Consider the following 10,277-nt stretch of genomic DNA (forward strand, 5'->3'; position numbering starts at 1 on the left):
AGTATGATAATCCAGTTTAAACCAATATTATCAAATGATTTTATTATTTAAAAAAGTGAAATGTGTAACAAAGTATACTCGTTATCTAATAAAAAAGTAGCCACATTAATTTTAAAAACCATCTACTTTGAATAAAACTGATTTCTAAGCAGCTGCCATGTGTTTAATATTCTTTTTCTTGCTTGAGAGTCTTAAAAATAAAAGCGATTTAGAAACAAAAATTAATATTTACACATTTACAAAAAGAAAATTAAAATCACAAACCACTAAGGGCTTAACATTCAAGCATTGTATAAAGGCACAGTGTGATCTGAGTGGGCATGCATGGAGGGTCAGAGCACATGACCACCTGATCTTAGACCAAAGAAAGGAAATTCTTCAACTGTCAAATAAGTTATGCACGCAGCAAAGTATACAGAGAAATCTTGCAGAAGTACTGAATGTCATCTGGTAATGCCTCTTTGAAGATGCAAGTGAAAATACAAGCCACAATAACAATTAATGCTTTGAGATTGTCATCAGGATGTTCGGAAGACTGGAATGTTTGGTTGTTTCATGTAAGGCTTGATACAGTGTCTTCCAAATGAGGTTTTTAAAGTTCATCTTCATCTTTTGAATCACTGCTATCGCCCAATCCCAAATCTTCAATGTCGTCGTCATCTTCTGCCAAACGTTGCTGTAACTCTTCAAGACCCAAGAAGCGCTTCAGAAGTGCAGCAAGTGCCTCCACATCACTGAATGTAAGAAAAAAAACTGGTATTAATGCACTTCTTTGCTGTTTTTATCTTGTGTAAAGCTTCTTTGAGTACCCTGAAAAGTACTATTTAAGTATAAAAAATAGGATGTTTTTAATAGGAATGTGTACTTGTTATATTGCTATATATTGTTAAAATATAAAAACACTATTATCTATTTTAATATATTTTTTAAAAAGCTGCATATTCAGCAGCCATTATTCCAGTCTTCAGTGTCACATGATCAATCAGAAATCATTCTAATGCTCTGATTTGGTGGTCAGATATTAATAATGGTTCTTATTACTATCGATACTGCTGCTTAATATTAATGTTGATATTTTTTCAGGATTCTTTGAATGGAAAATTCAAAAGAACATTTCTTTGAAATGGAAATCTTTTATATCATCATAAATGTTTTTTTTTATTTTATCTTACTTAGTCTAAACAATTGAGTGGTAGTGAATAACCGTATGCACAAAAAAAAAAACCTTAGCAGAACAACCTTTTTTTTTTCGACATTGATGATGAAATGTTTCTTGAGCAGCAACCCAACACACAGTATTAGTATGATTTCTGAAGGATGATGTGACACTGAAGGACTTCAGGAATTAATCATTTAAAAAAAAAAATCTAAAAACAGAATATATATACTGTGTATATATAGCTTTAATTACCTCCGTGAGCCCAGCGTGGCACTCTGTGTAAGAGGGTGAGAGAAGCCTGTCGCTAGACGCATCACCAACAGGTAACCCTTCCCCAAATACCTCACCCTCTCCTCCTGAACACTCACGTCCCGCAGGTGCCGCAGATCTAACACCACTGACCCGGAGAAAACAAAATTTAACTTGACCAGTCATGTAGTGCCAAACAAATATCAACAGTTAACACAAAACTCACCTTTCTCATGTCCTCTGTTCCACATAGTCAATATCATGGTATAGAGACTAAACGTCTTTAATTCTATCTCACTCTTAGATTTGTCAAATACTGCCTCCTAAGGACAAACAAAACAGATTGTTAGTCAGGACAGCTGAATACATCCCTTAAAGAGGGATGTAGCGGGTGTAAAACATCTCCCACCTCCCATTCCTCCATATTCTGTAGGGCTACAAAAAAACAGCCAGTCACGTAGAACATCTTCCATAGCATGCTGTCTACAACGAAAGGAGAAAGCTAAATGAGCAACACAGATCACAGAGACCCTTCCTTTCATTGTTTTATACCCTTCCAGGGTTATTAGACATTCAGGACACCCTTCTCACCAGCGCTGTAATAGGCTGCTGCTAGTCCAACAGAAGCAATTCCTGCAAAAAGAGGAAGTGTGAAGACATTTATAGATACTTTACACATGTTAGACTACACACTTCAAGTCACCAAATTCCCTTTAAAAAATGATCTTATACCAACAAGGAGGGACCATGATCTAATCCCAGGAGACCTCTTCAGATGGAGAAGATCAGATGTGTGTTTCTCCACGACCATATACCCCATCTGTGAAAAAAAAAAAAAAAACATTTTAAATGTTTTAGAGCATAAAAATACACCTAAAGGATCTAGTTGGAGATATCCTCACTGCACTCATCATAACATGCCAGAATACTGGCAGCAGCTTTGCACAACGGAAGACTCGTCTGTGATACTGTTTTATGAACAGCATACTATATATATATATAATCATAATAAATCCGATCAGTTTACTATACGTTTGACAACATCCTCATTAATGTTATCAGTGATATCCTGCCATTAACTGACATCTTACTTACCTTAATAAGTCGCGATCCTCTTTCAGACAAATAAATCTTAATATTTTCACAAATATATTAAATCTAAATGTTGGACATTTGCAATAGAAAACTGGTGCAAAACTAGTTTAAGGAAATAAAATGTGTAGATCTTGCAACACGCATAACCCCGCCTTAAAATGACGTCGTCGATTTCCGCTCAGCGGTTTCCGTTCTGATTGGATAAAATCTATTAAAGGAGCCCGCCCTCTACAGGACAGGACACCTCCTTCTTGCACGATTGTAACCTCATTCTTGAACTTCAACGAGAGCTTGAGTCTTGTCTCGTGATTCGTGAATAATCTGAAATATATGTATGAAAAGAATAACAAATGCGTGATCATTTTAAGACTGCACTAACAGTTAAATGAAATGTCTATCCCAACTGTTTTAGTAACTGATGCAATGCACTTATTAAAATGTCATATATGGCGTAACTATCCCAAAATATACGACTGAAATTATTATTTACAGGAAGTCAAGCATTGTTTGATCGGCTCAGGAGGAACTGACATCAGAGTTGCTTATTCACGCATGCGTGGCAAGGAGTCATTCTCGCGGATTGGCTCTTTCAAACAGTTCGATTCTATGAACTGGTTCAAAGAAACAGTTCAGAGGTTCTTTTATGTCCATCACGTAGTCACTGACATCCCGGTGTGTGGCATGACTGTAGGCACATTTTTCTAGTGTTAACTGGAAAGGGATGCTTATTGTAAATTTATCATGTCCCGGTTCGTTTTGTTACAGCCTTGATTCGACTCGTAATAAAGTAATTTAGATAAATAGAATTTGCAATTTAAACAATACTAAAATTTTATTTTTTTAGCGAGTCGAACGTCCGACAATGTCGTTTAATCATGAATCAGATATGTTCGAAAAGAACGGTTAAGAGAAAACCTTACGAATCGGACATGATTGGTTCAATGAGTCGGTGACTCGGCTCAACCGATTCATTAAAAAGATCCGACTCAAAAGGACGGTTCCTTCACGAATCGGACACCGCTAAAGGACAATGGAGTCGGATGCGCCGGAGTCAAGTCGAGCCGCGATCCTTCAACCTCGAATGTGTACAGTTAGGATTAGCCGGAGCTGTGAAACGGATGACCGGAGGAACATCAGTGTTATATGACCGCAGTGCGCTGTTTTCTGATGACCAGCTCGCGCTTTCAAGTGTCAATAGGAGAAGTTCCTGCTGTAAAGACCTAACGTACTGCTGTTTCGTCTCCTGGGCTTCCCCCTGAACAATAAGGTCTTCATGTGATTTTTTTATGTGAGTTGTGTGGCCTGTTTGTGTTTTGTTGTAGTTAGGGTTAGGTTATTTAGTCATTTAGTTAGGTTATTTATTTACTCAGACGGTCGATAACGTTAGGTTATAGGACAGGTGGTTCAGTAAATGTCACGGGTTATCTAAGGAGTCCTCAGAATTACTTATTACCTTATTACATGCTGAGAAAATGAATTTAATCCAACCGCTTAACCTGTGATTGTGTGCAAAAGCATGAGAGCTCCTCAAAACAGTAATCAGGTGAAACTGAATAGAGCTCATCATGGGAACCTAAAATTACCACATTTCCCTTAAATTGGTGCTTAGGTGAATGTTTGAGGTTAATAACGGGGTTTTTGTAGCTCTGTTTTAACTCTAATCCCCGTCTTTAAGTTAAACGTGTCATATAGCATCCAGAATGCTCTATAAATACAGAAAGCTGCAGAGAGAGATGGTTTTATTATCTTTTACAGGGAGTAATTTATGGCACTGAACATATCAGGAGCTCCTTATACAATGTCTGAAGTCAGTATAGGACGGAAAAAAGAAAAGTGTGAGAACTGCACTAAACAGGTAATAAATCCTTTGAATACTTGTGTATCGTGTTTGGGTTTCTGTCTGAATCCGAGGATGTTCTCATTCTTTATTTTATGTCACCCATGTATTGTTTAGTCAATAATCACTGTCTATTTTCTCCTCAATTCCACCTCTTAGTGCAACAAGAAACAGAGTGATGAAGGAATAAACTCACTGCAAGAGAAAGGTGTTGCCACTGGAGAGGTATTTCTCATTTTTATATATATATATATATATAGTACAGACCAAAAGTTTGGAAACATTACTATTTTTAATGTTTTTGAAAGAAGTTTCTTCTGCTCATCAAGCCTGCATTTATTTGATCAAAAATACAGAAAAAAAATGTAATATTGTGATATATTATTACAATTTAAAATAAATTTGTTTTTAAATTTATTATACTTTAAATTATCATTTATTTCTGTGATGCAAAGCTGAATTTTTAGGATCATTATCACATGATCCTTTAGAAATCATTCTAATATGATGATTCATTATCAAAGTTGGAAACAGTTCTGCTGATTAATATTTTTTCTAGGGCTGTCAAATGATTAATCACGATTAATCACATCCAAAATAAAAGTTTTGTTTACATAATATATGTATGTGTACAGGGTATATTTATTATGTATATATAAATACACACACATAAATTATATATTTAGAAAATATTTACATGTATATACATTTATATATTTATATTCTTATATTTTTATATTATATTTAATATATTTAATATATAAACATAACATATTCTTCTTAAATATATACATGCATGTGTGTGTATTTATATATACATAATAAATATACACAGTATACACACATATATTATGTAAACAAAACTTTTATTTTGGATGTGATTAATCGTGATTAATCATTTGACAGCCCTAATTTTTTCAGAACATGTGATACTTTTTTAGGATACTTTGATGAATAAAAAGTAAAACAAAAAAAAGAAAAAAAAAAAGAGGCTATGTTTTTAAAATATAAATATTTTGTAATAACAATATACACTACTGGTCAGTAATTTGGGGTCAGTAATTTTTTTTCTTTTTTTAAATAAAATCAATACTTTTATTCAGCAAGTATGTGTTAAATTGATAAAAGGTGATAGTAAAGAAAATATATTATTAGAATATATATTATTAGAATTTTTTATTTATTTTTGAATATAATGCAGTTGTTTTTAACCTTTTATTCATCAAATATATTAGACAGCAGAACTGTTTCCAACACTCATAATAAATCAGAATATTAGAATGATTTCTAAATGATCATGTGATAGACTGGATGTTACATGTGACACTGAAGGCTGGAGTAATGATGCTGAAAATTCAGCTTTGCATCACAGGCATAAATTATTTTTTTTTAAGTATATTCAAATAGAAAACTATTATTTTAAGTTGTAATAATATTTCACAATATTACTGTTTTTTTCTGTATTTTTGATCAAATAAATGCAGGCTTGATGAGCAGAAGAAACTTCTTTCAAAAACATTAAAAATAATAATGTTTCCAAACTTTTGACCTGTACTGTGTATATATATATAATATGTGTCAGACACACTCATCGAGTTGTACTCATCTGATAAGCTGTGGTTTGCATCTGTTGTTTTGTTTGGGGGAGGATGTTTGTTTTGGATGTGTGGATGTTAATAATCTGATTCATGGTTTTTCTCAGGTGGCAGAGTCTACCTCAGTTCAGCAGGTGTTGTTGAGTGCGTGTCTGGCCTGTGACGGCTGCGTATCGGAGAATGAAGGCCAGAGAATTTCTCAGCAAAATCTGGATGAGCTCAACCACGTGCTTGCCCTCAATAAGGTAGTGTATGCCTGGAAAATGTCAGACTCTGAAAAGATGATCTGTGTGGACGTATCTCATGTTATTTTTTTATGTCTTTGGCAGAAATGTGACACTTCGAAGCACAAAATTCTCATGGTGTCCGTGTGTCCCCAGTCGCTGCCATTTTTTGCTATTAAATTTCAGATGGATGTTCCAGCGGCTGCAAAGAAACTCTGTGGCTTCCTAAAGAGTGTGGGTACGTCTGGACCCCATATTTGCCTTGAAGTCACTGTCACTTTGCCAACCTCCTGAATCAAAATGTTCACATTCTTTCATACTGTGTTAAAGGCCTCTTTCATCTGTCTCCTTAGGGGTTCATTATGTCTTTGACACTACAGTAGCTGCAAGTTTTAGCATTTTAGAAAGCCAGAGAGAATTTGTTCAGCGTTTCCGTCGTAAACTTCACGATTCTAATGCCATGCCAATGTTCACATCCTCATGTCCAGGTAAGACCATCGTGATAACCACTTAAGCTCATCTAACACATATTGTAAGGTCTCATTTCACCAGAAAGAGCTTATGCTAATATAAAGCTATCAAAATGGCAATGTGAAAGCAGGTCCACATAGAATATCTACAGATTTTCACAGCATTGCATGTTCATTTATAAAATTAATATTAGCTCATTTGATTATGCTGTCAGTTTGATCTTCATATCATTGGAAAACTCCTGAAAATTATAGGTGAAGTGGTTGCCAACTGACATCTTTCCTGCAACACAATTAAGCACCTTTGTGTGAACCTCAAGTTTTGTTTCTCAAACATTTTGTCTGTAAATGTAGATAAAAGCCAAATGTGGTGCAGTAAGTGTGGGTTGTGTGTGAATGGGTGGGACTGTCTTAGATAGCCACAGCATTCTGCAGCTGTGAGATAGATGAGTGAAAGCTGCCTCACACACCCTTCCTGCACTTTTCACAACTTTCCTCCTCGCTCTCAGTTGCTCTCAGCTCTCATTATTTCATTTTCAATATGGAGGATTATTAACTCACTTAACTGATGTGTTTATTCAGTCAGTGTGACTTACAGTATATTTAGTTCAATGTCAGTTTATATATATATGTGTGTGTATGTATGTATTATGGAGTGTTTTTATATAAATTTATTTATGTGTTTATTTATATATATATATATATATATATATATATATATATACACACACAAACATTTTTTAACTGTAGTACCGTATATGAGTTCAAGATACAGTAATTTTGTCATGATTTGTTTAGTGTATAGTTATTGAATTATTGTCAGAGCTTGCATTTTGGTCAAATATAAATAAATGTCATATTATGTTTCACCTTCTCATAGCACTGAATGGTGGTCACTTTCATTTTCCTCAAAGATAGTAATGTAAAAAATTAACTACACATTATTTTTGGTATGAGAATATCAAAGCAGTATTGTCAGATAAAGTATTCAGTATTGCTTACTGTTGTCACTAGTTACTGTATGTAGGAAACATCTAAAGAATAAAGAGGTATATAAATGTAAATATATGCTTCATTCGGTTATTAAATGTGCAATTGTGTGTGTGTTTTGCGCAGGATGGATTCGCTATGCAGAGCGTGTTCTTGGTAGCCTGGTCACACCACACATCTGCACCGCAAGATCACCTCAACAGATCATGGGCTCCATGGTCAAAGACTTTTTTGCAAGACAACAGGTGAGAGGTTTCTATGGCTCACTGGAAAACCTGTTTTGCTTTGCTTGTAATATTTAGCTTTGAGTGTAATATTTTAAATATATTCCAAATATCAGCAGAGAAATTGTGATTATTAATAAAAGAAATCAAATAATTTCCCAAAACTCATGGAAAAGTCATTGAAATGTATTTGTTAAAAATGTGGACCTTTGTATTTACTGTGTCACCTGTATCATTGACATGTAAAAACTGTCCATTTCTTATTAGTGGTGACTGTATGAGGCACCAAATCTGTGTTATCTCTGTAGAAGCTGACCCCAGATCAGATTTTCCATGTGGTGGTGGCTCCCTGCTTTGATAAGAAGCTTGAAGCTGTGAGAGAGGAATTCTACAACAGCATCCTAGAGACCAGAGATGTCGACTGTGTGCTGACGTCAGGTACGACTGTGAGCAGATACTGCGCTCATTCTCCTGTTACCTTTTCTGATCAATTATTAACAAGCAAACTGCTTTAGACCAAATGCTATAGATTTATTTCTCCTAATATAATATTTCCCTGGTCTATCTTTCCTTCTTGGAAATGATCAGCAAGGTTTATTGTATGTTGCACAGTGGAGGATGTTTTTGTGATCTTTGGACTCCTGAAATGTCACTAAATTACTCTTTTTGTTTAGGAGAGATTCTCCACTTAATGGAACAAAGCAAAGTTACTGTAGAGGAAGTGGACTCTGCTCCTTTGGATCATGTGTAAGTAAAATTAGCACCAGAATAAACAATCCCATAGTTCTTTACATTTATCCTATTAAAGCAAAGGCAATCTGAGTCTTGCTGAAGTGTTGAAAGTAAGAGGCACACAAGAGGGTAATGTGGCTGGATAATAATCCTGAAATGTGTGTGTTTGTTATAGATTTGGTGAGACCAGTGACCTAGGTGTGACCAGGCATGAAGGTCGTGGATCTGAAGGCTTCCTGGAGCACATTTTCAAACATGCAGCCAAAGAGCTGTTTGGCATTGACGTCCAAGAGATTGTGTACAAGACACTCAGGTGAGACATGGACCAGTCAGAGTTCGATGACTGTAAATGGATCATCTTTATTATTCAGAAATTCATTACTAACTAATAATCCTTATTGTTATCCTTCATGTAAACACCTGTTTTATTCCTGCTAGGAATCGAGACTTCCAGGAGGTGGCGCTAGAGCGTGATGGAGAGACTCTCCTGCAGTTTGCTGCAGTTTATGGCTTCCGGAACATTCAGACTTTAGTGCACAGAATGAGGAAAGGCAAAGTGCCCTACCAGCTAGTAGAGGTGCTTTCCTGCCCCGGAGGTATGCAATACCTATAAAAACAAACATATTTCAAATATTAAATCAAATTTATTTTGGTTTTTAGCTAACTTAATAGGTGCTGTCATTTATAAAAATAAGCTTGAACATATAGGGTTTGCATGGAAAACTTAAAAAGGCCTAGAAAAGTTACGGAAATATAGGGGGTCAACGTTTCTCATGTTTTTGAAAGAAGTCTCATATGCCATCATTAAAATATCAGATATAAATACATATGTGATATTGCATTATTAATTATTTGTGCATTCCTTGCTGTTTCCTTCCTTATCTCACCTTCTTTCTGACTTTCAGGCTGTTTAAGTGGACGAGGACAAGCTGAGGGAGAGGGAGGTCGTCCTGACCGGCCTTTGGTCCAGCAAATGGAAGAACACTATAGCAGCTTACCTGTCCGACTGCCTGAAGCCAACCCAGAGGTCCAGCGCCTCTACCAGGACTGGCTGGACGGCCACGACTCCCTACATGTGCAGCAATGCCTCCACACTCAGTACAAGAACCACTCGCAGCCGCCCTCTCATATACCAAATTCTGATATGCAGTGGTGATTGGAAATCATCACTGTATTCCCACATATCTGGAACCAAGCTTGGCATTAAAAGCACCAATCAAGACTGACTGTTTGATGCCATCTTGGGCTCACATGGACTGCAATGTGTCTGCAGTAAAAAAAAATAAATTGAATAGAGGACCAAATAGGCTTCCTGTTCTATGCAGTGAATCAGACTCTGCTTTACTAATGAGAAGATTTGCATTCGGTAACTAGTTTGTTACACCTAAATGATGTCATGCATGGTGGGACAACCAGCCTTGTTATTAAAAGGACAGTAGCAATAATACAAGGCAAAAAGCCCTGAGTATTATTGCTATTAATGACTGAACCCTGCACTGAAAGAAATATTGATGGCATTTTGTGTATGACTATAACTACGAAACAACTGTAAAAAGTCCAAAACTAATACATATTGGTGCAATTCATTAATTAAAGAATACCAACCATTAATTAAACCTTAATTACTTTCATTCACATATATATATATATATATATATATATATATATATATATATATATATTGACCAATTTAATTATGCTT

At 35.5% G+C, this 10,277-nt stretch overlaps 2 protein-coding genes across 4 annotated transcripts; one reads left to right on the forward strand and one right to left on the reverse strand.

Moving 5' to 3' along the window:
- Positions 1–15: 15 nt before the first annotated feature.
- On the reverse strand, positions 16–2,713 carry LOC109084707 (cytochrome b-245 chaperone 1 homolog). Of its 2 annotated transcripts, none has more exons than XM_019099379.2 (7): positions 2,504–2,713; positions 2,141–2,228; positions 2,000–2,041; positions 1,818–1,891; positions 1,635–1,731; positions 1,412–1,556; positions 16–734 (listed from the first exon to the last, which is right to left on the reverse strand). In XM_019099379.2, exons 2-7 carry the CDS (start codon positions 2,226–2,228, stop codon positions 593–595), a joined length of 588 nt encoding a protein of 195 aa, XP_018954924.1. In that variant the 5' UTR covers positions 2,504–2,713; the 3' UTR covers positions 16–592. The 2 variants fall into 2 exon arrangements, with proteins under 2 accessions (XP_018954924.1, XP_042624156.1); XM_042768222.1 differs by lacking the exon at positions 2,504–2,713 and adding an exon at positions 2,311–2,334.
- A 772-nt stretch (positions 2,714–3,485) lies between these two features.
- On the forward strand, positions 3,486–10,186 carry LOC109084718 (nuclear prelamin A recognition factor-like). Of its 2 annotated transcripts, none has more exons than XM_019099400.2 (12): positions 3,486–3,791; positions 4,259–4,358; positions 4,500–4,565; positions 6,043–6,180; positions 6,265–6,397; positions 6,513–6,647; positions 7,746–7,864; positions 8,152–8,281; positions 8,518–8,590; positions 8,751–8,888; positions 9,014–9,171; positions 9,481–10,186. In XM_019099400.2, the coding sequence occupies exons 2-12, from the start codon at positions 4,269–4,271 to the stop codon at positions 9,729–9,731; spliced, it is 1,431 nt and encodes a 476-aa protein (XP_018954945.2). In that variant the 5' UTR covers positions 3,486–3,791; positions 4,259–4,268; the 3' UTR covers positions 9,732–10,186. The 2 variants fall into 2 exon arrangements, with proteins under 2 accessions (XP_018954945.2, XP_042624155.1); XM_042768221.1 differs by having other exon boundaries at positions 3,486–3,770.
- The last annotated feature ends 91 nt before the right edge of the window (positions 10,187–10,277 follow it).

The sequence above is a fragment of the Cyprinus carpio genome, chromosome A12 (assembly GCF_018340385.1).
Source record: "Cyprinus carpio isolate SPL01 chromosome A12, ASM1834038v1, whole genome shotgun sequence".
Classification (NCBI taxonomy): Eukaryota; Metazoa; Chordata; class Actinopteri; order Cypriniformes; family Cyprinidae; genus Cyprinus; species Cyprinus carpio.

Excerpts from the sequence above, each read along its gene's own strand:
- LOC109084707 (XM_042768222.1), bottom strand. Across the intron at positions 1,557-1,634 it reads GAACAGAGGACATGAGAAAG|TGGTGTTAGATCTGCGGCAC; the intron begins GTGAGTTTTGTG and ends TCTCCGGGTCAG. Across the intron at positions 735-1,411 it reads GCCACGCTGGGCTCACGGAG|TGATGTGGAGGCACTTGCTG; the intron begins GTAATTAAAGCT and ends TCTTACATTCAG.
- LOC109084718 (XM_019099400.2), top strand. The coding sequence starts at position 4,269 with ATGGCACTGAACATATCAGGAGCTCCTTATACAATGTCTGAAGTCAGT. Across the intron at positions 4,359-4,499 it reads GTGAGAACTGCACTAAACAG|TGCAACAAGAAACAGAGTGA; the intron begins GTAATAAATCCT and ends TCCACCTCTTAG. Across the intron at positions 4,566-6,042 it reads AAGGTGTTGCCACTGGAGAG|GTGGCAGAGTCTACCTCAGT; the intron begins GTATTTCTCATT and ends GGTTTTTCTCAG.